General features: G+C 47.7%; 1 protein-coding gene across 3 annotated transcripts in view; it reads left to right on the top strand.

The window, feature by feature from the left end:
• EFR3B (EFR3 homolog B) overlaps positions 1-27277 on the top strand; it is a 235255-nt gene that overhangs the window by 102739 nt on the left and 105239 nt on the right. For all 3 annotated transcript variants that reach the window (XM_056563781.1, XM_056563783.1, XM_056563782.1), the window contains exon 2: positions 25184-25260. In XM_056563781.1, coding sequence (XP_056419756.1) covers positions 25184-25260 — 77 coding nt within the window. The remainder of the gene's footprint in view (positions 1-25183; positions 25261-27277) is intronic.

The raw sequence follows: 27277 nt of genomic DNA, 5'->3' as shown, positions 1-27277 counted from the left end.
AATCGCATCCCCAACGGCCATGACAGAGCAGCGCTCCCGGTCAGCGGGACTGACCGGGGAGCTGCAGGGAGAAAGACGCCGTGAGCGCTCCGGGGAGGAGCGGGGGCCCGGAGCGCTAGGCGTAACAGCTCCTATATACAAGAATATAACTACTATAATACTGCTCCTATATACAAGAATATAACTACTATAATACTGCTCCTATATACAAGAATATGACTACTATAATACTCCTCCTATATACAAGAATATAACTACTATAATACTGCTCCTATATACAAGAATATAACTACTATAATACTGCTCCTATATACAAGAATATAACTACTATAATACTGCTCCTATATACAAGAATATAACTACTATAATACTGCTCCTATATACAAGAATATAACTACTATAATACTGCTCCTATATACAAGAATATAACTACTATAATACTGCTCCTATATACAAGAATATGACTACTATAATACTCCTCCTATATACAAGAATATAACTACTATAATACTGCTCCTATATACAAGAATATAACTACTATAATACTGCTCCTATATACAAGAATATAACTACTATAATACTGCTCCTATATACAAGAATATGACTACTATAATACTCCTCCTATATACAAGAATATAACTACTATAATACTGCTCCTATATACAAGAATATAACTACTATAATACTGCTCCTATATACAAGAATATAACTACTATAATACTGCCTCCTATATACAAGAATATAACTACTATAATACTGCCCCTATCTACAAGAATATAACTACTATAATACTGCCTCCTATATACAAGAATATAACTACTATAATACTGTCTCCTATATACAAGAATATAACTACTATAATACTGCTCCTATATACAAGAATATAACTACTATAATACTGCTCCTATATACAAGAATATAACTACTATAATACTGCTCCCTATGTACAAGAATATAACTGCTATAATGATGATTCTCTGTCCCTGTGATAATGGTCTCCTCTCTGTCTCTCTTAGTCATATATTGCTCCAGGTGTTGGTCACAGTTGCGGTTGATGTTGTGGTGTTTCTTCTGTACACACCGCGGTTGTGCTCTGTTAGTGGCGGTGAGTGGAGTGCCCCCTCCTGTGATGCCATGCACTGCGGTGTACATGGAGGGTCAGTACTAGCTGTGTCAGTCCTGAGCTCCTCCGGTCCCTGGCTCTTTCAGATCCGCTGACGTTCAGTATTTCTCTGCCCCAGATGCCGCCACCTGGCAGTGCCGCACGTGCTGGCATTTATTTTCAGATCTGTCACATTCTTGCACTGAGTTTGCAGTTCTTATGGTTATTGTTCAGGCTCTGTCTATGGGAGCAGACAGATGGCCCATTGTATGTCTGGTAAGTCGCTGTGGGGGGGGGGGGGGGGGGGGTACTGTCTGATGTTTAAGGACATTTTGGGCTTTTACTGTCGCCTCTATATCTTGCTCAGAGTTGCAGAGCTGACAGGCAGATAGATCACATGGTACCAGGCTTTTTACTGATGGCTGATTGCAAAGTTAAAATCATGTTTTACTTCTAGGCTCAAGGCATAAAAGCCATATTAAGATGTTGCATGCATGCCTCCTCCCTCCCCCACCCCTCCCTGTCCTGCATGATTGATATACAGGGCTCAGTGCTAGAATACAAACAGGAAGGCATAAGGGAGAGAGAAGGTGTGCATGCCGCAGCTCAGCCCAGCCTCTATGACTCTTGAATTTAGAAGGAAAACATGATTTTAAAACTTTGCATACAGCCCTCAGCTATGCATCATGTGTTTGAACTCATCAGCCTATGTCTGCAGCTCTGAGCACGATATAGAGCTGACAGATTCCCATTATTTCCATTTAATGTCATTGCTTATATTTTTGACCCTTTTAGTCTTTTTTCACATTCCACAAATAATCCCCAAATATTCTACAGCTTCAGAGCTGAAATCTCCCAGGGTTCCCTTATTGTTCAGTGTCTGCACAAACACTGCTGACTGTTTCCAATAACAACCAGCTGAACTATGACTGCAGCTCTGGAGTATAGTATAGACGTAGAATCAGTACAGGGTAAGTAATGTAATGTATGTACACAGTGACCTCACCAGCAGAATACTGAGTACAGCTCTGGAGTATAATACAGGATATAACTCAGGATCAGTACAGGATAAGTAATGTAATGTATGTACACAGTGACCTCACCAGCAGAATAGTGAGTGCAGCTCTGGAGTATAATACAGAATATAACTCAGGATCAGTACAGGATAAGTAATGTAATGTATGTACACAGTGACCTCACCAGCAGAATAGTGAGTACAGCTCTGGAGTATAATAAAGGATATAACTCAGGATCAGTACAGGATAAGTAATGTAATGTATGTACACAGTGACCTCACCAGCAGAATAGTGAGTGCAGCTCTGGAGTATAATACAGGATATAACTCAGGATCAGTACAGGATAAGTAATGTAATGTATGTACACAGTGACCTCACCAGCAGAATAGTGAGTACAGCTCTGGAGAGAGGTTGTGTTCTGCTGAGCTCCTGAGTCTTCCAGTGAAGCAGTGATTTCCATCCGCCCCTCCCCAGGTGTGTGGCAGATACCTGGGTAGAGGGTTTTCCTGCTATGGAGCCCCAGGAGGCTTCATCTTGCACTCCCCGTACCCGGCCGGCGGGGGGTGCAAAGGAAAATGCGACGGCCAGCAGCCAGGATGGGGTGAGACGATCCACCAGGGCCCATCGCCATATGGGGCCCCCTCCCCCATCCCCAGCTGGGAGCTGCAAGGCTTCCAGCAAAAGTTCCTCTGGGAAAAGAAGCTCATCCAGGCAGAGGAGTGGAGTGAAGGCTTCTACCTCAGGCTCCTCAGAACCCCAGCAATGGGGGGTAAAGGAGCCAAGGGAATCCCTGGAGACTTTCGGATCTAGAATCCAGGCAAAGATGGCCCAATATGAGCAACTTGGGAAACAGCTACGAGGTCTAAGAGAAGACATAAAGTTTGTAACTTACCAGGCGGATACAGCAGCCAAGGGCAAGAGAGCAGCGTTCACTGCAAAGGTGAGAGCACTAAAGAAAGAGGTGGAGGAGATTGTTCAGCTGAGAGCAGACATTGTGGCTGGAGCCGGCTTCTTCAGTGAGAAGATTCTTAATGAAGAGAGGTTCCCCAAAAAGGGGGTCTCCAGAGGTTCAGAAAAAGATTGTCACCAAGATGACTGCCAGAGCGAGGAGGAGGAGATGGAGGGAGGTGAGGAGGAGGATGTGAGTGAGGGGGATATGGACACGGGTTCTGTTTGTACCACCACCACTGTTACCCCAGACCCCCCACTTACCCTCAGTGCGGACTATATAAATCCAGCTCAGGTGGCCTTACCTCCCTCCAGTGAGGATGATGACGGCAGTGACTGCAGTGATGGCAGCAGCTCGGCAGATGGGGGTCTTCTGCGGGCGATTGTTATGCAGGAGTCCCCCACCCGTCTGGAGAACTTCACTTTTGGTGATGATTTGGGCCCAGAAGAGAAGGGGAAGAGGAAGAAAGTGAAGGGCAAGAAGAGGAAGAAGGCACAAGGAGTGAAATTTGTATTTTCTTCTTTCCAGCAACCTGGGTCGGCTGAGAAGTCAGCTCAGGGTGCTGGGTCCCCCAATCTGCCAGACCCCGTTTCTGTAGTGGAGCGGGGCCAGCATGGGGGATACAGTAGTGCACCCAAAATGGCCGCGGGTGCTATAGAAAAAAAAGGGCACCCTCCTGTGAGGGGGGAGGGGGTCCAGGCGCCAGAAAATAGCGGCAGATTCACCCGTCCGGGGTGCGGTCCCTCGGTTGAAGTGGGCGGTACAGGTCCTGGCGCTGCAGGGCACTCCCCTGTGAGGGGGGGGGAGTGTCCGGGCGCCGGACCTTGTTGGTTCAGGGGGCGGTCCCCTAGGTGACGTTGACGGGGCGGGAGTGCGTCTGGAGGGACAGCTCCCGCCAAGATGTACAGCATTTTGTGGGGGGGCGTGGCCACCCATGTCAGAGGCGGAGCCTGTCTCTGCGTCCCAGGAGAGTGGAAGGAAGGACTCTACAGCGCCAATCCTAAAACCGGCAACCCTTGTACATGAAACAAAAGACCCAGCCAGCCCAGCCTGTAATACAATGGAGAGTGTAGGCAAGAGTGAAAGTGAAAGCAAAAATGGTAATGTGCAGAATGTGAGTTATGGTAGTGTGCATGGGAGGAGTTGTGGTAGCAGTGTGGATGAGGGGGGTGCAAGAGGTGTACAAGAGAGGGGTGCAAGTGGTGTGCAAGGGAGGGGTGCAAGCGGAGTGCAAGAGAAGGGTGCAAGTGGAGTGCAAGAGAGGGGTGCAAGTGGAGTGCAAGGGAGGGGTGCAAGCGGAGTGCAAGAGAGGGGTGCAAGCGGAGTGCAAGAGAAGGGTGCAAGTGGAGTGCAAGAGAGGGGTGCAAGCGGAGTGCAAGAGAAGGGTGCAAGTGGAGTGCAAGAGAGGGGTGCAAGTGGAGTGCAAGGGAGGGGTGCAAGCGGAGTGCAAGAGAGGGGTGCAAGCGGAGTGCAAGAGAGGGGTGCAAGCGGAGTGCAAGAGAGGGGTGCAAGCGGAGTACAAGAGAGGGGTGCAAGTGGAGTGCAAGAGAGGGGTGCAAGTGGAGTGCAAGAGAGAGGTGCAAGTGGAGTGCAAGAGAGGAGTGCAAATGGGGTGCAAGAGAGGGGTGCTAGCGAAATTCAGGTGAGGAGTGGTAGTGGAATGGCAGAGAGAGGTTTGGTGGCTGACACCTCTGTTAAGAATAAGGGTCCTGGTTTGGTTTCTGGTTCGACTGCCCCCCCGGTAGTGGCTGCTTCTCCCAGAAGCTATGCCAGCGTCACTGCCGGGGGATCAGGGGGATCCCCATCTCCATCTGGCTCTGGGGGTCACTTGCAACAGCGCCTCCTGGAGGCTCTACGTAGGGGAGACAAATCAATCCATGTAGAGGGGAGGGGTGAGGTTGTCCTGTCTTTTTGGATAGAAAGACACGGCTTAGGGGCCTTCCGAGAACAAAACGGGGAGGTGGTCTGGTCCCTTCCGACATCCGGGCAGGAAAGTGGCCGTAGGAATGTGGTCCGTTTAGTGTGGAGGGGCGAAGATGCGTGTCCGCCTCGGGGTAAGGTGGTTGAGCTCCTCCTCCGGATGGAATTCAGGGCAAGTGACATCTTTGCCCTGATCCACCCCTACGGTACTTCCGAGTTTGACATCAGCTTCGTTCGGCCAGAGGGTTTGGAACTCTTCTGGTCGAACTATGAGGTGGTGAAAAACGAGCCCGGCTGGCGGGATTTTGCCGTAAAGGCGATATCCCGTCAGAATTTGGTCAAGAAAGTGACCGTATTGACACGTAACGAGTCACTATCTTGCTATGATATCATGACCTGGCTTAGCCGATATGGGGATGTGACGGACATGCCAAAAAAAAACTATGACGAACATGGGATCTGGTCTGGGGCCTGGACGTTTTCCGTCAAACTGAAGCGTTCGGGGAGCACTGTTGCCCACATCCCATCAGCTGCTTTCCTTGGGAGAGACAGAATCCAAGTTTTCTACCAGGGGCAGCCCAAGGTCTGTCACAGGTGCGGCAGCCCCACCCACTTTAGCGCAGCCTGTACCGTGCAGGTCTGTGCACTGTGCGGTGGGGTAGGTCATCTTGCCGCATCCTGTAGGCAGATCAGGTGTCATCTGTGTGGTTTCTTAGGACACCCTTTCAGCCGTTGTCCTAGCGCCTTTGCCCGTGCGACGGTCACCTTGGCTGGGGAGAGCAGTAATGTTGCCTCAGCTGGGGAGGGCACGAGTGCGGGTGAAGGTGCAACAGGGTCAGTGAAGAGGAAAAGTCCCGCCAAGCTGAGGCGGGAGGCTAATCGGAGAAGGAGCAGGGAACTGGAGAGTTCCCATGTGGCAGGGGTAGCTTCTGACCCTGCTCCAGAGGTTAGTCCTGAAACTGCTGAGACCCTGGGGGAGAATGTGCTGGATGAGGAAATGGGGAGAATCTGTAAAGAAGAGGGCAGCAAGGCCAATCTTTCCGATTCCTCCCACTGTGAAAGTGTGGATGAGGAGGGTGAAGAGCGGCCAAAAAAGAAGGGCAGTAAAGGGAGAAAGAAGAGGTCGGAGCCCTCTAGTCCCCGTGCTGCAGACCAGGTCCCAAGCGGAAGCTTACCTGCCCCCCCTCTGATTGATCTGTCTAACCGGTTGTCTGTCCTTGAAGACATCTCCTCCCCCTCCTTGGAGGGGGGGGTCAGGGATGGGGTGCCTGAAGTGGGGGAGCCTCCAGGGGGAACTGGGCCCTGTCCTGATGGGGCAATTTCCTCAGGGGATGGGGCCAAATCGGAGCCAGGCGGAGATGGGGATTCTAAAATGGACCAGTCAGAGTCTAAAAAACGGTCCAAAGAGAAGGAAGCCTCCTCATCTGGGGATGAGGGGGTAAAGAAGAAACAAAAATGAGGGGGTTAGGGCCATCTATCTCAATCACCCATGATGGCGGCACTCACCCCATTGACGCTGGCATCTATTAACTGTGCCAGTATAAAGTCTGATACGGCTAGATTCGCAGCCTTTGATTTTCTCGGCCGTGTTGAAGCCGATATTTTGTATCTGCAGGAGACCAGGTTGTCAGATCTAGCCTCTCTGGTAAAAGCCAGGAGAGAGTGGAGGCGTGGCCCCTCCCACTGGTCTCTTGCGGCTGAGCCGTATAGTGGGGTGGCGGTCCTTTTTACCGCTCCTGTTGAATGCAGACGGGTTATTGAGTTAGAAATGGGGAGGTGCCTGATCTTAGATGTCCTCATGAAGGGGCAAGAGCTCCGGCTTATTAACATCTACGCCCCACAAACCAAGTGGGGACGAAAAGATCTCTTTATGAGGATTAAGCCCTTTCTTTTTACAAGCCGACAGGTGATCTTTGGAGGGGATTTCAATACTGTCACGAGATCCCAAGATAGGAGAGGCTCCAATGATCGGTTGGCTTATGATAGCATAGCCCTCAATAGTATAGTTAGGGAAGCTCGCCTAGAGGATGCCCACATCCGGAGCCCCTCAGGCCACGCGGGTTTCACCTATCATCGAGGTAGCTGCAGGTCTAGAATAGACAGGTTTTATTTGAAGGAGGAAGCTGTCTCTTCTGCAGTGTCCGTGGTTGAGGTGGAGTTCTCCGATCACTGTATGATTTTGTTTTCCTTGAATGTTTCAGAGACCCCTCGGATGGGTAAAGGTTATTGGAAGCTGAATTCGTCCCTCCTGGAGGAAGCGGAGATAAGACAGTCCTTTGAGGATTTTCTTCAGAGTCAGGTACCTTTACTGGGCCTATGTAGTAGTAAGTCAGAGTGGTGGGAGATGTTCAAGAAGCGGGTTGCGGGGTTCTTCCGCCAGCTCTCGAGCCTCAGGTCCCTGAATAGGTATCGCCTGTATCAGGGACTGAGGAGGAAACTCGAGCTTCTCGTCTCGACTGGAGGTAGCCGGGAGGATATCTCCAGAGTGAAGTCCTTGCTGATGAGGTGTCAGTACGATAGGCACGCATCTTTGGTTTTTGAGAGGGATTTCGGGAAGTACCGCTCGCCCGACCCTTACAGAAACTGTAAGATGTCAGTGAGTAGTAAAGTCATTTCAGGACTGATTGATAGTACGGGATCTCTGAATCGGTCCAGATCAGGGATCTTGGAGGTCGTCAGATCCTTCTACTCGCATCTCTTGGGAAGGAAGGATCTAGATCGAGACGGGATGTCGGCTTTCCTGGCTGAAACCTTTCCTGAGCCAGGGGTAGACCCCTCTCTTGATGTTTTGGCAGAAGAAATCAGGGAAGAGGAAGTGAGACTGGCGATTGAGGGGCTTGCCCCCAAGAAGTCACCAGGTCCGGATGGCTTAACATCCGAGTGGTACAAGACCTTTAAGGAGTCTTTAGCTCCCCTCTTGACTGAGGTATTCAATGAGTGTCTCTCCTCGGGCACTCTGCCGAAGTCAATGAGGAGGTCAGCCCTGATTCTTCTCTCAAAGGGTAAAGATCCCAGCCATATTGAGAATTGGAGGCCCATAGCTCTTCTCAATACGGACAGGAAGCTTCTGGCCAAGATACTGTTTAATCGGCTGGTGAAGTTTGCTCCCCGGCTCCTTTCGGGGGCCCAGCACTGCTCTGTTCCAGGCCGAAGCACCTTAAGTGCTGTTCTCGGTGTCCGGGAGGCAGTGGAGCGGAGTAGTGCAGGTCTCTGGAAGGGGTACTTGCTGTCCCTGGATCAGGCCAAAGCATTTGATCGGGTGAACCACGAGTACCTCTGGTCCGTCCTCCTGAGATATGGCTTACCGTGTGCTTTTATTAATTGGCTTAAGACCTTATATGCAGGGGCAGAGAGTTTCCCGCTGGTGAACGGGTGGTCTGGCCGCTATTTTGAGGTGGGGTCTGGAGTCCGTCAGGGTTGTCCTTTGAGCCCGCTTTTATACGTGTTCGCAATTGATCCCTTCGTCCGGAGGGTAGATTGTGGGCCGTTGGCGGGAGTCGGGATGAGTCTGGCGGAGCTGGATGTTGCCCAGAGAGTGGTGGCGTACGCTGATGATGTCACCATTTTCGTGTCCTCGAGAGAGGAGGTCGATGTGGTGATGTCGGAGGTGGAACGCTACTCGGAGGCATCCGGGTCTAAGATCAACCGGGATAAGTGTGAAAGTCTCTGGCTGGGAGGGGGAGATCCCACTTTTGATCTCCCGGACACCCTCCCAGGGCCCCAAGACTCAGCAAAAATTCTGGGCATCACATTCGGCCAGGATGATTATCCCACCAAAAACTGGGACAGTAAGCTACAGGATGCCACTCATAGGGTGGATCAGTGGAAGGGTTGGTCTATGACCCTCAGGGAAAGGGTACACCTGATCAAATCGTACCTGCTCCCCTTGTTTATCTATCTGGGCAGTGTATGTATCTTACCAGAGGCTTACTACACTAGGGTCTACAGCTTGTTTTTCCAAATGTTATGGGGGAACAGGATGAACCTAGTCAAGAGAGAGGTTACGTACCGCACGAGGAGACTAGGGGGTTTATCTATGGTAAACCCTGTGGTGTTCTTAACAAACACCTTCTTGAAAGCCAACATCTCAAACCTCTGGTCAGAGAGGGCTCCTCCGTGGGTACTCTCCTGCAGGGAATGGTTTCGGCCTTTCTTCCAGGAATGGGAGACAGGAGGGCAAGTGAAGGACCTCCGTACGCCCCATGGGCATCTTCCGGCTTACGCTACCCCGACTCTGAAGGCGATACGTCGGTGGGGTCTGGGAGTGTGGGAGATCAGGACCCAGTCAAGGCAGTTCCTTGACAAACGGGTTCTGTTGACCCACTTCCAGAAGCCTCTGGCGCTCAGGGACTGCCCAGGTCGGGATCTGAGGGTGGGGTTGTATCTCTTAAATATGAAAAGGATCCCCCAGAAGTTTTGGGACTTGGCCTGGCGCTGCTTTCAGGGGAAGCTATATGTGAGGGACAATTTGAAGTGTAGGAGATCTGATGACCGGGGATGTCCCCGAGAAGAGTGCGGGGACATGCTGGAAAGCATGGACCATTTCCTGCTTCATTGTCCCTTTAATATAAGGGTCTACAACCGGGTGGGTGCTTCCATCGGCTGGAGTCAACTTGCCGGCCTTACCTATCCAGAGTGGGCTTATGGGGCATTCAGGATCCTGGGTGGCCGAGATCGGGGCACTTTGTTTTTAGTCAGCTTAGTGGTTAGATACTACACGTGGAATGCACGGTGTTTAGTGTCTACACAGCGCAAAGTCCTCTCCGAGGTGGAGGTCTGTAGGAATATCACCGGTGACCTCGAGAAGATCAGGTCTTTGGAGTATGGCAGTCTTGGTACCAGTAGGGCTTCTCTCCTATGGAGAGGGTTTTCTTTTGATGTGCCCTAGGTACTAGACCTTTTGGGTAGAGTACCCTTGTTTTTGTTAGGGACAGTGATATAGGGACAGGGTTAGGGTGATAGTAGGGTCAGTTTATTTTTAGGGATAATGGTAGGGTGAGAGGTAGGGTGCAGTTAGGGAAAGAATATACATTTTGTATGTATCAGGATTGCCATCCTTCTTCCTGGTGGTGGGCTAATGCATGTGCACCCTAGCTTTTTGTTTTGTTTTCAGATGCTATGGTTATGAAGGGCTTACAGGCACCGAACTTGGGCCTAAAGTGGGTTTTATTGTTTGCTTATGTATGTTAAAGCTGGTTATGGTTAAGTTGGTTGGGAGGAGTTCTAGGTTGGGAGGGTATATTTGTGGGTGGTGGTCTTTTCTTTTGGTGGCCCTGGCATGGGTCAGTGGACTGGACATTGAGGACTATGAACTGTATGGAAAAAACTCTGACCCATGTACAGGAGGTTGGGTGGTGTGGGTGAAGGGTCAGTTTAGTGTAGAGTGTTCTTTTATATTTGTAGGTGTGTTTTCTGTTTATAGGTGTATATAGTTTGTGTATAGTATTGTACATAGTAGTGTATATGTCACGATGCCGGCTGGCAGGTAGTGGATCCTCTGTGCCAGAGAGGGATTGGCGTGGACCGTGCTAGTGGATCGGTTCTAAGTCACTACTGGTTTTCACCAGAGCCCGCTGCAAAGCGGGATGGTCTTGCTGCGGCGGTAGTGACCAGGTCGTATCCACTAGCAACGGCTCAACCTCTCTGGCTGCTGAAGATAGGCGCGGTACAAGGGAGTAGACAGAAGCAAGGTCGGACGTAGCAGAAGGTCGGGGCAGGCAGCAAGGATCGTAGTCAGGGGCAACGGCAGGAGGTCTGGAACACAGGCTAGGAACATACAAGGAACGCTTTCACTGGCACGATGGCAACAAGATCCGGCAAGGAAGTGCAGGGGAAGTGAGGTGATATAGGGAAGTGCACAGGTGATTACCCTAATTGGAACCACTGCGCCAATCAGCGGCGCAGTGGCCCTTTAAATCGCAAAGACCCGGCGCGCGCGCCCTAGGGAGCGGGGCCGCGCGCGCCGGGACAGGACTGACGGAGAGCGAGTCAGGTACGGGAGCCGGGGTGCGCATCGCGAGCGGGCGCTACCCGCATCGCGAATCGCATCCCGGCTGGAGGCGGTATCGCAGCGCCCCGGGTCAGTGGATCTGACCGGAGCGCTGCAGTGAGGAGAGTGTAGCGAGCGCTCCGGGGAGGAGCGGGGACCCGGAGCGCTTGGCGTAACAGTACCCCCCCCCTTGGGTCTCCCCCTCTTCTTAGAGCCTGAGAACCTGAGGAGCAGACTTTTGTCTAGGATGTTGTCCTCAGGTTCCCAGGATCTCTCTTCTGGACCACAACCCTCCCAATCCACTAAAAAAAAGGTTTTCCCTCTGACCTTTTTAGATGCCAGAATCTCTTTGACGGAGAAGATGTCCGAGGAGCCGGAAACAGGAGTGGGAGGAACAGATTTGGGAGAGAAACGGTTAATGATAAGTGGTTTAAGAAGAGAAACGTGAAAGGCATTAGGAATACGAAGAGAAGGAGGAAGAAGAAGTTTGTAAGAGACAGGATTAATCTGGCACAAAATTTTGAAAGGACCAAGATAGCGTGGTCCCAACTTATAGCTAGGGACACGGAAGCGGACATATTTAGCGGAGAGCCATACCTTGTCTCCAGGGGAAAAAATGGGAGGAGCTCTTCTTTTCTTATCCGCGAACTTCTTCATGCGTGATGAAGCCTGTAAGAGAGAATTTTGGGTCTCTCTCCATATGATGGAAAGATCACGAGAAATTTCATCCACAGCGGGCAGACCAGAGGGCAAGGGGGTAGGGAGGGGGGGAAGAGGGTGACGGCCGTACACCACGAAAAATGGGGATTTGGAGGAAGATTCAGAGACTCTGAAGTTATACGAGAATTCGGCCCATGGTAGAAGATCTGCCCAGTCATCCTGGCGGGAGGAAACAAAATGTCGTAAATAATCACCCAAGACCTGGTTAATTCTTTCTACTTGTCCATTGGATTGAGGATGATATGCAGAAGAAAAATTTAATTTAATCTTGAGTTGTTTACAGAGAGCCCTCCAGAATTTAGACACGAATTGGACGCCTCTATCCGAGACGATCTGCGTGGGCAACCCGTGAAGACGAAAAATGTGTACAAAAAATTGTTTAGCCAACTGAGGCGCTGAAGGAAGACCAGGAAGAGGGATGAAATGTGCCATTTTGGAGAATCGATCAACGACCACCCAAATAACAGTGTTGCCATGGGATGGGGGTAAGTCAGTAATAAAATCCATACCAATCAGAGACCAAGGCTGTTCGGGGACAGGCAGAGGATGAAGAAAACCAGCGGGCTTCTGGCGAGGAGTCTTATCCCGGGCACAGATAGTGCAGGCTCGCACAAAGTCCACAACATCCGTCTCCAGAGTCGGCCACCAATAGTAGCGAGAGATGAGTTGCACAGATTTCTTGATGCCCGCATGACCTGCGAGATGGGAAGAGTGGCCCCATTTGAGGATTCCGAGGCGTTGGCGTGGAGAAACAAAGGTCTTTCCTGGAGGAGTTTGCCTGATGGAGGCTGGAGAAGTGGAAATCAGGCAGTCAGGAGGAATGATGTGTTGCGGAGAGAGTTCAACTTCAGAAGCATCCGAGGAACGAGAGAGAGCATCGGCCCTAATGTTCTTATCGGCAAGCCGAAAGTGAATTTCAAAATTAAATCGGGCAAAGAACAGAGACCACCTGGCCTGGCGAGGATTCAGCCGTTGGGCAGACTGGAGGTAGGAGAGGTTCTTGTGATCGGTGTAAATAATAACTGGAAATCTTGATCCCTCCAGCAGATGCCTCCATTCCTCAAGTGCTAATTTAATGGCTAGAAGCTCTCGATCCCCGATGGAGTAGTTTCTCTCCGCCGGAGAGAAGGTCCTAGAAAAAAAACCACAAGTAACAGCATGCCCGGAAGAATTTTTTTGTAGAAGGACAGCTCCAGCTCCCACAGAGGAGGCATCAACCTCCAATAGGAAGGGTTTAGATGGGTCAGGTCTGGAGAGCACGGGAGCCGAAGAAAAGGCAGACTTGAGCCGTTTAAAGGCGTCTTCCGCTTGAGGAGGCCAAGACTTGGGATCGGCATTTTTTTTGGTTAAAGCCACGATAGGAGCCACAACGGTAGAAAAATGTGGAATAAATTGTCTGTAATAATTGGCGAACCCCAAAAAACGTTGGATAGCACGGAGTCCGGAGGGGCGTGGCCAATCTAAGACGGCAGAGAGTTTGTCTGGATCCATTTGTAGTCCCTGGCCAGAGACCAAGTATCCTAGGAAAGGAAGAGATTGGCATTCAAACAGACATTTCTCTATTTTGGCATAGAGTTGATTGTCACGAAGTCTCTGAAGAACCATACGGACATGCTGGCGGTGTTCTTCTAGATTGGCAGAAAAAATCAGGATATCGTCCAGATATACAACAACACAGGAGTATAAAAGATCACGAAAAATTTCATTAACAAAGTCTTGGAAGACGGCAGGGGCGTTGCACAGGCCAAAGGGCATGACCAGATACTCAAAGTGTCCATCTCTGGTGTTAAATGCCGTTTTCCATTCATCCCCCTCTCTGATGCGGATGAGATTATAAGCACCGGGGCGGACAGAGGATAAATTCTGCCCCGGGGTGGAGTAGTGCCCGGGAGGAGGTCGATAGGACAATCATAAGGCCTGTGAGGAGGTAGAGTCTCAGCTTGTTTTTTGCAAAAAACATCCGCAAAGTCCATATAGGCCTTATGGAGACCGGTTACGGGAGGAACCACAGAGTCACGGCAAGGGTTACTGGGAACCGGTTTTAGGCAGTCCTTGGAACAAGAGGGCCCCCAACTCTTGATCTCCCCAGTGGACCAATCCAGGGTTGGGGAGTGAAGTTGAAGCCAGGGAAGTCCAAGGAGAATTTCAGAAGTGCAATTGGGAAGGACCAAAAGTTCAATCCTCTCGTGATGAGGTCCGATGTGCATTAGAAGGGGCTCCGTGCGGAAACGTATGGTACAGTCCAATCTTTCATTGTTTACACAATTGATGTAGAGGGGTCTGGCGAGACTGGTCACCGGGATGTTGAACCTGTTGACGAGAGAGGCCAAAATAAAATTTCCTGCAGATCCGGAATCCAAGAAGGCCATAGTAGAGAAGGATAAGGCAGAGGCAGATATCCGCACAGGCACAGTAAGACGTGGAGAAGCAGAGTAGACATCAAGGACTGTCTCACCTTTGTGCGGAGTCAGCGTACGTCTTTCCAGGCGGGGAGGACGGATAGGACAATCCTTCAGGAAGTGTTCGGTACTAGCACAGTACAGGCAGAGATTCTCCATGCGGCGTCGTGTCCTCTCTTGAGGTGTCAGGCGAGACCGGTCGACCTGCATAGCCTCCACGGCGGGAGGCACAGGAACAGATTGCAGGGGACCAGAGGAGAGAGGAGCCGGGGAGAAGAAACGCCTCGTGCGAACAGAGTCCATATCCTGGCGGAGCTCCTGACGCCTTTCGGAAAAACGCATGTCAATGCGAGTGGCTAGGTGAATGAGTTCATGTAGATTAGCAGGGATTTCTCGTGCGGCCAGAACATCTTTAATGTTGCTGGATAGGCCTTTTTTAAAGGTCGCGCAGAGGGCCTCATTATTCCAGGATAATTCTGAAGCAAGAGTACGGAATTGTACGGCATACTCGCCAACGGAAGAATTACCCTGGACCAGGTTCAACAGGGCAGTCTCAGCAGAAGAGGCTCGGGCAGGTTCCTCAAAGACACTTCGAATTTCCGAGAAGAAGGAGTGTACAGAGGCAGTGACGGGGTCATTGCGGTCCCAGAGCGGTGTGGCCCAAGACAGGGCTTTTCCAGACAGAAGGCTGACTACGAAAGCCACCTTAGACCTTTCAGTGGGAAACTGGTCCGACATCATCTCCAGGTGCAGGGAACATTGGGAAAGAAAGCCACGGCAAAACTTAGAGTCCCCATCAAATTTATCCGGCAAGGATAGTCGTAAAGCAGAAGCGGCCACTCGCTGCGGAGGAGATGCAGGAGCTGGCGGAGGAGATGATTGCTGAAGCTGTGGTAGTAACTGCTGAAGCATAACGGTCAGTTGAGACAGCTGTTGGCCTTGTTGCGCTATCTGTTGCGACTGCTGGGCGACCACCGTGGTGAGGTCAGCGACAACTGGCAGAGGAACTTCAGCGGGATCCATGGCCGGATCTACTGTCAAGATGCCGGCTGGCAGGTAGTGGATCCTCTGTGCCAGAGAGGGATTGGCGTGGACCGTGCTAGTGGATCGGTTCTAAGTCACTACTGGTTTTCACCAGAGCCCGCCGCAAAGCGGGATGGTCTTGCTGCGGCGGTAGTGACCAGGTCGTATCCACTAGCAACGGCTCAACCTCTCTGGCTGCTGAAGATAGGCGCGGTACAAGGGAGTAGACAGAAGCAAGGTCGGACGTAGCAGAAGGTCGGGGCAGGCAGCAAGGATCGTAGTCAGGGGCAACGGCAGGAGGTCTGGAACACAGGCTAGGAACATACAAGGAACGCTTTCACTGGCACGATGGCAACAAGATCCGGCAAGGAAGTGCAGGGGAAGTGAGGTGATATAGGGAAGTGCACAGGTGATAACACTAATTGGAACCACTGCGCCAATCAGCGGCGCAGTGGCCCTTTAAATCGCAAAGACCCGGCGCGCGCGCGCCCTAGGGAGCGGGGCCGCGCGCGCCGGGACAGGACTGACGGAGAGCGAGTCAGGTACGGGAGCCGGGGTGCGCATCGCGAGCGGGCGCTACCCGCATCGCGAATCGCATCCCGGCTGGAGGCGGTATCGCAGCGCCCCAGGTCAGTGGATCTGACCGGAGCGCTGCAGTGAGGAGAGTGTAGCGAGCGCTCCGGGGAGGAGCGGGGACCCGGAGCGCTTGGCGTAACAGTATATAGTCAGTTATGTATATAGTATGTATAATGTATGTTATATTATTATAAAAAAAAATAAAAAATAAAAATTTAATTTATTTTTTAATTTTTTAAGTATATAGTATTTTAGTAGAGATAGACATGGCAGTCGAACCAGTTTTATTTTTGTAGTACTGTTTCTTTAGTATCCCGTTGTGGATTTATTTTCTTTGGTTTATATATGTAGTATGTAGTAAAGATGTGTGTAAGCATGTGTGTATTGTGTTTTCTGTGATATTTTCCCGAGTTTGGGTATTTTGAGTTGAATTTAATTTATTTATTTATTTTTTTTTTTTTTGTTTCTTGGTTAAATGTAGTTAATATATGTATATATATGTGTGCATGTGTGAGTGTGGTATAGTGTTATTATTATTATTATTATTTAAAAAAAAAAAAAAAAAAAAACATGGTGTGCAGTGTGAGTGCTTGTTGTGTTTTCTATGTATGATTTTTCCCGAGTTTGGGTGTTTTGAGTTAAAGCGAAATAGTGCTATATTTATGTTTCTTATGAGTGTGTTGTTTGGCTATGAAAGGTGTAATTATAATATTTCTAGTTCTAGTAGGAAAGCTGGGCTGGCCGGTTAGGCAGGATTTTTGTTCTTTTATTTAAATGTAAAGTTTGGATTTATGTTATTTCATGTTGTTGTTTTCCGTTATGGCAAAGTTGTGCTGGTTTATGTTTTGTTATGATTTATATTTTTCTAATAAAAGATTTACAGGATATAACTCAGGATCAGTACAGGATAAGTAATGTAATGTATGTACACAGTGACCTCACCAGCAGAATAGTGAGTACAGCTCTTTAGTATTATACATGTTCTCTATCATGTCTGGCCATTTAAAGGGGAACTCCAGTGGAAAACTTTTTTGTTTTTGTTTAAATCAACTGGTGTCAGAAAGTCAAACAGATTTGTAAATTACTTCTATTAAAAAATCTTAATCCTTCCAGTACTTATTAGCTGCTGAATAGTACAGAGGAAATTCTTTTCTTTTTGGAACACAGAGCTCTCTGCTGACATCACGAGCACAGTGCTCTCTGCTGACATCTCTGTCCATTTTAAGAACTGTCCAGAGTAGGAGAAAATTCTCATAGCAAACATACGCTGCTCTGGACAGTTCCTAAAATGGACAGAGATGTCAGCAGAGAGCACTGTGCTCGTGAGGTCAGCAGAGAGCTCTGTGTTCCAAAAAGAAAAGAATTTCCTCTGTACTATTCAGCAGCTAATAAGTACTGGAAGGATTAAGATTTTTTAATAGAAGTAATTTACAAATCTGTTTAACTTTCTGGCACCAGTTCATAAAAAAAAAAAAAAAAGTTTTCCACCGGAGTACCCCTTTAAGCGCCTGTGTGTCCATACCAGTGAATCTCACGCCTCCCTGTAGTATGTGTGTTACCTCTGTATAAGGCACCATGGTGGGCAATTTATAGTGTTATTGACCCTCCGCTCCTTCCTCATGATCATATGACTGTGGCCCCTGATCCGGTTAGGATCCCTTCCCCTGGACCGGGGATCTTTCCATCAGCTCTGACAGTGACCTAAATCTGCGAGAGCCGATCTGCAGAGTAAACGGTTTAAAAGCATCGAAATAATGTGAAGGAGCAAAACCAGGTCACGTGACCCTGCGCAAAACCCGGTCACGTGACCCTGCCCTGAAGATACCAAGTGCCCCAGCTTCTAGGGTGGCATTTCTATTCCTACAATCTACTGTATACTGCACTGGTTCCCACTACTGCTGCCGGCATGATGGGAGTTGTTGTTCCATCGCAGCCTCAACTAAACCCCTCCACCCTGGGAGGGGGGGGGGGGGGGGGGGCTGATCAGTAAAAAGCAGCACAGAGTGTTTAAAGGGGTACTCCAGTGGAAAACTTTTATTTTCTTTTTTCTTTTTTTAAATCAACCAGAAAGTTAAATAGATTTGTAAATCACTTCTATTACAAAATCTTAATCCTTCCAGTACTTATTAGCTGCTGAAAACTACAGAGGAAATTCTTTTTGGAACGCAGTGCTCTCTGCTGACATCATGACCACAGGGCTTTCTGCTGACATCTCTGTGCATTTTAGGAACTGTCCAGAGCAGCATATGTTTGCTATGGGGATTTTCTTCTACTCTGGATAGTTCTAAAAATAGACAGAGATGTCAGCAGAGAGCACTGTGCTCGTGATGTCAGCAGAGAGCACTGTGCTCGTGATGTCAGCAGAGAGCTCTGTGTTCATGATGTCAACAGAGAGCACTGTTCCAAAAAGAAAAAAAATTCCTTTGTAGTATTCAGCAGCTAAAAAGTACTGGAAGGATTAAGATTTTTTCATAGAAGTAATTTACAAATCTGTTTAACTTTCTGGTACCAGTTGATTTCCACCGGAGTACCCCTTTAAGTAGAGCAGTGTAATGTCTTGGTTCCCAGACTAGTTGGGGCGCACAGCAGTATTTCAGGAGAGGAGAGTGCTGATTTTTTTAGGAGGATTAGTGACCTATATCATAGAAGGAGCCCCCAGCCGCGCAGAGTATTTTTTGAGAGGGTAGATTACTGATCCATACTTGGCGCTATTTTGGCGCAAGTGTCCTTTTTTTTTTGTACGCCTTTTGGTTTCCACATTTCTGCTGATTTTGAGTAGCAATCCACTGATTTTGGCAATACACATGATACAGAAGGGTTTTATGAACTGCGCCTTTTTGTGAAAAGGCGCAAAAAAAGCACAAAGCCACTGAAAAGTCTCTAAAACTACACCAGCCCAGACTCAGTTTAGCTTTTTGGTGTATGTGAAGAGGGAAATTTTAGAAAATGTGACCTGCACAAAATTTATCAAATGTTCTGCGACCATTTAAAGGGGTACTCCGGCGGAAAACATTTTATTTAATTTTTTTAAATCAACTGGTGCCAGAAAGTTAAACAGATTTGTAAATTACTTCTATTAAAAAATATTTACCCTTCCAGTACTTTTTAGCAGCTGTATGTTACAGAGGAAATTCTTTTCTTTTTGAATTTCTGTTTTAAGACAAAACAGAAATTCAAAAAAGAAAAGAATTTCCTCTGTAACATACAGCTGCTAAAAAGTACTGGAAGGGTCAGGAACTGTCCACAGTGCTCTCTGCTGACACCTCTGTCTGTGTCAGGAACTGTCCAGAGCAGCATAGGTTTGCTATGGGGATTTTCTCCTGCTCTGGACAGTTCCTGATACGGACATCAGGTGTCAGTAGAGAGCACTGTGGACAAGACAAAAATCAAATTCAAATTCAAAAAGAATTTCCTCTGTAGTATACAGCTGCTAAAAAGTAATGGAAGGGTAAAGATCTTTTTAATAGAAATAATTTACAAATATGTTTAACTTTCTGGCACCAGTTGATTTAAAAAAAAAAAAAATTTCACTGGAGTACCCCTTTAAATAAACATAATGATAAATGCCAGCCAGAATGTTTCAGGAGGCATTTGATGTATTATGGGGGGATCACAGGTTGAGACTTTTATAGTGGAGGGAGCAGTGTCCCCCCCCCCCCCCCACCCCAGCAGAACAGAGTGTTTCAGGAGATGTGATTTATTGTAGATCATGGGTTGAGACTCGTATAGTGGAAGAAGCAGGGTGCGCACCCCCCACCCCTTCTGAGCAGCACAGAGCGTTTCAGGAGGAGTGTGATGCATTATGGGGGACCACAGATTGAGACTTGTATAGTGGAGGGAGCAGTGTCCCCCCCCCCCCCCCCACCCCAGCAGAAGAGTGTTTCAGGAGATGTGTGATTTATTGTAGATCACAGGTTGAGACTTGTATAGTGGAAGAATCAGGGTGCGCACCCCCTCCCCTCCCCCACTCCTTCTGAGCAGCACAGAGTGTTTCAGGAGAAGTGTGATGTATTATGGGGGATCACTGATTGAGACTTGAATAGTGGAAGAAGCAGGGTGCGCACCCCCCCCTTCCCATCCCCTCCAAGCAGCACAGAGCGTTTCAGGAGGAGTGTGATGTATTATGGGGGGGCGTGGGGGAATCACAGGATGAGACCTGTATAGTGGAAGAAGCAGGGTGCGTACCCCCCCCCGTTCTGAGCAGCACAGAGCGTTTCAGGAGGAGTGTGATGTATTGTGGGGGGATCACAGGTTTAGACTTGTATAGTGGAGGGAGCAATGCCCCCCCCCCCCACCCCAGCAGAACAGAGTGTTTCAGGAAATGTGTAATTTATTGTAGATCACAGGTTGAGACTTGTATAGTGGAATAAGCAGGGTGCGCCCCCCCCCCCCCCCCCACGCCTTCTGAGCAGCACAGAGTGTTTCAGGAGGAGTGTGATGTATTATGGGGGGATCACAGATTGAGACTTGTATAGTGGAAGAAGTAGGGTGCGCACCCCCCACCCCAGCAGCACAGAGTGTTTCAGGAGGAGTGTGATGTATTATGGGGGATCACAGATTGAGACTTGTATAGTGGAGGGAGCAGTGACCCCCCCCCCCCCCCCAGCAGAAGAGTGTTTTAGGAAATGTGTAATTTATTGTAGATCACAGATTGAGACTTGTATAGTTTAAGAAGCAGGGTGCGCACCCCCACCCCAGCAGCACAGAGTGTTTCAGGAGGAGTGTAATGCATTATGGGGAGATCACAGGTTGAGACTTGTATAGTGGAAGAAGCAGGGTGCGCACCCCCCACCCCTTCTGAGCAGCACAGAGTGTTTTAGGAGGAGTGTGATGCATTATGGGGGGATCACAGATTGAGACTTGTATAGTGGAAGAAGCAGGGTGCGCACCCCCCACCCCTTCTGAGCAGCACAGAGCGTTTCAGGAGGAGTGTGATGTATTATGGGGAGATCCCAGATTGAGACTTGTATAGTGGAGGGAGCAATGCCCCCCCCCCCCCCCCCCACCCCAGCAGAACAGAGTGTTTCAGGAAATGTGTAATTTATTGTAGATCACAGGTTGAGACTTGTATAGTGGAATAAGCAGGGTGCGCCCCCCCCCCCCCCCACGCCTTCTGAGCAGCACAGAGTGTTTCAGGAGGAGTGTGATGTATTATGGGGGGATCACAGATTGAGACTTGTATAGTGGAAGAAGTAGGGTGTGCACCCCCACCCCAGCAGCACAGAGTGTTTCAGGAGGAGTGTGATGTATTATGGGGGATCACAGATTGAGACTTGTATAGTGGAGGGAGCAGTGACCCCCCCCCCCCCAACAGAAGAGTGTTTTAGGAAATGTGTAATTTATTGTAGATCACAGATTGAGACTTGTATAGTTTAAGAAGCAGGGTGCGCACCCCCACCCCAGCAGCACAGAGTGTTTCAGGAGGAGTGTAATGCATTATGGGGAGATCACAGGTTGAGACTTGTATAGTGGAAGAAGCAGGGTGCGCACCCCCCACCCCTTCTGAGCAGCACAGAGTGTTTTAGGAGGAGTGTGATGCATTATGGGGGGATCACAGATTGAGACTTGTATAGTGGAAGAAGCAGGGTGCGCACCCCCCACCCCTTCTGAGCAGCACAGAGCGTTTCAGGAGGAGTGTGATGTATTATGGGGAGATCCCAGATTGAGACTTGTATAGTGGAGGGAGCAGTGTCCCCCCCCCCCCCCCAGAGTGTTTCAGCAGATGTGTGATGTATTGTAGATCACAGATTGAGTCTTGCATACAGGAAGAAGCAGGGCGCCCCCTTCCCCCAGCAGCACACAGTGTTTTTTCTCATCCTGTGGCATTTAGGGACTGATTAGAAGCGGCTCCCCGGAGATTGACATTTCATCCAGATTTCCCCTTTTTCTAATCTTCCAGTCACATGACCGTACTTTTCCGCTTCTCCATGGCGAAGCATTAATCTGGCGTAAATGACTATAGCGGAGGCGCTGATCCTGATGCATCATCTCTCGTTTTATCTCCTGGCCCATAGTGTCAGCCACAAATCCGCAGCCCGCGCCATTGATGGATGAGTCCGCCGCTACCGGAGACGGGAGACTAATACCGGGCAATGATGGGCGGAGAAGAGAAATATAATGTGGGGGTTTATGGGGATTGCCGGGAATTATATATTTTTACAGTCAAATCAGGGTGCCTACAGCTGTTGCAAAACTACAACTCCCAGCATGCCCGGACAGCCAACGGCTGTCCGGGCATGCTGTGAGTTGTAGTTTTGCAGCACTGGTTTGGAAACACTGGTCTAGGTGACCATCAGAACAAACATCTCTCCTGTTACAAATGTATCCATTCTTGACCAGCTGTTTCCTTTTTGTTACAATGTATCAGTTCTGCAGTAGGAATGGGTTAAGTCCCTCCAGCCTGTCTGGATTCTTCTGCTGACAAGAGGCTGGTGTTACCGCAGAGACTCCCTCCACCTGGTGGTGAATCACCGCAGGAGCCGGGCACAGTGTGACAGATAAAACAGGGGGGGCAGACGCTTCACCCACATTGTGCCCACCTCACAGCCGAGTACAGTGCCAGCTACCCCTGTATTATTCGTGACATCCACCGCCCCATGTCTACCCACTGTGCCCTGCGCCGCACCGTCTGGTGTTAGTACCATTCACCCCAAGCTTCCCGGCTGCCAACCTCCCCATATAAAAATGTGTCACAGGTGCCCCCATAACAGTGTCATCTACAGATCCCCCATAACAGTGCGCCATCTACAGATCCCCCATAATAGTGTGTCATCTACAGATCCCTCATAAGTGTCATCTACAGATCTCCATAACAGTGTCATCTACAGATCCCCCATAACAGTGTTTCATCTACAGATCCCCCATAACAGTGTGTCATCTACAGATCCACCATAACAGTGTCATCTACAGATCCCCCATAACAGTGTGTCATCTACAGATCCCCCATAACAGTGTGTCATCTACAGATCCCCCATAACAGTGTCATCTACAGAGCCCCCATAACAGTGTGTCATCTACAGATCCCCCATAACAGTGTGTCATCTACAGATCCCCCATAATAGTGCGTCATCTACAGATCCCCCATAACAGTGCATCATCTACAGATCCCCCACAACAGTGTGTCATCTACAGATCCCCATAACAGTGTGTCATCTACAGATCCCCCATAACAGTGTGTCATATACAGATCCCCCACAACAGTGTGTCATCTACAGATCCCCATAACAGTGTGTCATCTACAGATCCCCCATAACAGTGTGTCATCTACAGATCCCCCATAACAGTGTGTCATCTACAGATCCCCCATAACAGTGTGTCATCTACAGATCCCCCATAACAGTGTCCTCTACAGATCCCCCATAACAGTGTGTCATCTACAGATCCCCCATAACAGTGCGTCATCTACAGATCCCCCATAACAGTGTGTCATCTACAGATCCCCCATAACAGTGTCATCTACAGATCCCCCATAACAGTGCGTCATCTACAGATCCCCCATAACAGTGTGTCATCTACAGATCCCCCATAACAGTGTGTCATCTACAGATCCCCCATAACAGTGTGTCCTCTACAGATCCCCCATAACAGTGTGTCATCTACAGATCCCCCATAACAGTGCGTCATCTACAGATCCCCCATAACAGTGTGTCATCTACAGATCCCCATAACAGTGTGTCATCTACAGATCCCCATAACAGTGTGTCCTCTACAGATCCCCCATAACAGTGTCATCTACAGATCCCCCATAACAGTGTGTCATCTACAGATTCCCCATAAGGGGGTGTCATCTACAGATCCCCCATAACAATGTGTCATCTACAGATCCCCCATAACAGTGTCATCTACAGATCCCCATAACAGGGTGTCATCTACAGATCCCCCATAACAGGGTGTCATCTACAGATCCCCCATAACAGGGTGTCATCTACAGATCCCCCATAATAGAGTGTCATCTACAGATTCACCATAACAGTGTGTCATCTACAGATTCCCCATAGCGGTGTGTCATCTACAGATCCCCCATAACAGTGTGACATCTACAGATCCCCCATAAGTTTGTCATCTAAAGATCCCCCATAACAGTGTCATCAACAGATCCCCCATAAGTGTCTCATCTACAGATCCCCTGTAACAGGGTAATCTACAGTTCCCCCGTAATCCCCCATAACTGTGTGTCATCTACAGATCCCCCATAACAGTGCGTCATCTACAGATCCCCCATAACAGTGTCCTCTACAGATCCCCCATAACAGTGCGTCCTCTACAGATCCCCCATAACAGTGTGTCATCTACAGATCCCCATAACAGTGTGTCCTCTACAGATCCCCCCATAACAGTGTGTCATCTACAGATCCCCCATAACAGTGTGTCCTCTACAGATCCCCCATAACAGTGTGTCATCTACAGGTCCCCATAACAGTGTGTCATCTACAGATCCCCCATAAGTGTCATCTACAGATCCCCCATAACAGTGTGTCCTCTACAGATCCCACCATAACAGTGTGTCCTCTACAGATCCCCCCATAAGTGTGTCATCTACAGATCCCCCATAACAGTGTGTCATCTACAGATCCCCCATAACAGTGTGTCATCTACAGATCCCCCATAACAGTTTCCTCTACAGATCCTCCATAAAAATGCGTCATCTACAGATCTCCCATAACAGTGTGTCCTCTACAGATCCCCCATAACAGTGTGTCCTCTACAGATCCCCCATAACAGTTGGTCCTCTACAGATCCCCCATAAGTGTGTCATCTACAGATCCCCCATAACAGTTGGTCCTCTACAGATCCCCCATAACAATAGATATGGTGGCTACTGGATACTCACGTACACATCTCTTTCCATAAACTTCTCAAGAAGTTATAGTTAATGGTCATAATCATAGTCGTAATCATAGTTGTGGTTATAGTTGTGGCCATAGTCATGCCCATAGTCGTGGTCATGCTCATAGTCGTGGTCATGCTCATAGTCGTGGTCATGCTTATAGTCGTGGTCATGCCCATAGTCGTAGTCATGCTCATAGTCGTGGTCATGCTCATAGTCTTGGTCATGCCCAAAGTCGTGGTCATGCTCATTGTTGTGGTCATGCCCATAGTCGTGGTCATCCTCATAATTGTGATCATAGTTGTGGTCATGCTCGTAGTCGTGGTCATGCTCGTAGTCGTGGTCATGCCCATAGTTGTGGTCATGCTCATAGTCGTGGTCATGCCCATATCGTGGTCATGCTCATAGTCGTGGTCATGCTCATAGTTGTGATCATAGTCGTGGTCATGCTCATAGTTGTGATCATAGTCGTGGTCGTGCTCATAGTTGTAATAATAGTCGTGGTCATGCTCATAGTTGTGATCATAGTCGTGGTCATGCTCATAGTTGTGATCATAGTCGTGGTCATGCTCTTAGTTGTAGTCAGGGTCCCTCACAGGCTATTGTTCTGCTCCATCATACTCTCCGTTCCCCTCATACTGATGCCTTTGTTCTTCTTCCAGGCGTATGTGGCTGCTGTGGAGCTCTGCGTCCTCGCTACAAAAGACTGGTGGACAACATCTTCCCGGAGGACTCCGAGGTGAGCAGGTCACTGGGTTTTTTCTTTTCTATTTTTACTATTCTATCATAATTAGCATCCTTCCATAGATTAGCATTTGGTGCCACTTCAATGTTATCAAGAAACAGCGCCACTCTTGTCTATAGGCTGCATATGGTATTGCAGCTGAATTCACTTAAAAGGGACTGAGCTGTAATACCAGTCACAACCTGAAGACAAGTGAGGTGCTTTCTTAAAAAAAAAAAAAAAATTATAATAATTTATTAATTTCAGGGTAACGTCCTATAGCTCTCTGCTCCACCCACTTTTTTCCCATTATTGGCGAGATTGGCGGCGTAAGGTAACAACAAGTCAAGATTTTGTTTTACAAAATGAGCATCTTTTGTTTGTTAGTGTCCAAGCTTTGATACCCCTTCCCCATTATTTAGTGATATCACAGGACCTGATGAGCAGAGCTGTCAATCACACTGTGGCCCCGCCCCCAAGGAGCTTCTGAGTAGGGTAAACCGTGGGGGCTGTGTAGAATTTCATTCCCTTGAGGTGAAGGATGGGAATGTAAACACGAGAAGCTGTAGACGCAGGTTATACCGGTGACATTGGAAGGTCGGAAGAGAGAACCTTCACATCATCACTGTCAGGAGCCAAAAACACGAAACGGCTGAGAGACATCCGGGCCGCGGGGAGGGGGTCCGCTCCTCCAAAGGGAAAATCACGATAAGAATAACAAATAATGGAATAAATATATGTAATATGACCATCACAGCCGAGCTTCAGAACCTGCATAAAATCTTCATAAAACCTGCATAAAATCTGCATAAAATCTTCATAAAATCTGCATAAAAGCTGCATAAAATCTTCTACTGTGTCACCTTATACCAGAGTTTCCCAACTAGGGTGCCTTCAGCTGTGGCCAAACTACAACTCCCAGCATGCCCGGACAGCCTTTGGCTGTCCGGGCATGCTGGGAGTTGTAGTTTGACCACAGCTGGAGGCACCCTGGTTGGGAAACACTGCCTTATACACTTCATTATTTTAAATAGTATATAATATAATAATCATGTTAAACAAACAACAAAGAAATAACGTCCGAAACAACAATATCCGAGAATAAAACGGAGCAAACCAACATAAAAATGTGGAAAAATCTACAACATTCATGTTTTTTTTTTACAGCTACAAATTCGGCCGAAAATACAGTGTGTGAACATAGCCTTATACTGCATTATATTATACCAAATAATACAAAATCAAATTAGTTTACTATACTGCATTATATCCTATTATCCTACTTTATATTATATTAGATTACAATTATTATACTAGATTTATTGTTCTACAGTATATTATACCATATTATTATAGTAGATTTATTGTTTTTCAGTATATTATACCATATTGTTATACTAGATTTACTGTTTTACAGTATATTATATTATTATACTAGATTTATTGTTTTACAGTATATTATACCATATAATTATAGTAGATTTATTGTTTTACAGTATATTATACCATATTGTTATACTAGATTTACTGTTTTACAGTATATTATATTATTATACTAGATTTATTGTTTTACAGTATATTATACCATATAATTATAGTAGATTTATTGTTTTACAGTATATTATACCATATAATTATAGTAGATTTATTGTTTTACTGTATATTATACCATATTATTATACTAGATTTACTGTTTTACAGTATATTATACCATATTATTATACTAGATTTATTGTTTTACAGTATATTATACCATATTATTATACTAGATTTACTGTTTTACAGTATATTCTATTATTATACTAGATTTACTGTTTTACAGTATATTATACCATATAATTATAGTAGATTTATTGTTTTACAGTATATTATACCATATTGTTATACTAGATTTATTGTTTACAGTATATTATATTATTATACTAGATTTATTGTTTTACAGTATATTATACCATATTATTATAGTAGATTAATTGTTTTACAGTATATTATATTATTATACTAGATTTATTGTTTTACAGTATATTATACC

Source organism: Hyla sarda, chromosome 3 (genome assembly GCF_029499605.1).
Source record: "Hyla sarda isolate aHylSar1 chromosome 3, aHylSar1.hap1, whole genome shotgun sequence".
NCBI classification, from domain to species: domain Eukaryota; kingdom Metazoa; phylum Chordata; class Amphibia; order Anura; family Hylidae; genus Hyla; species Hyla sarda.
The sequence above is the reverse complement of the archived record's forward strand: the minus strand, read 5'-3'. Positions and strand labels throughout refer to the sequence as shown.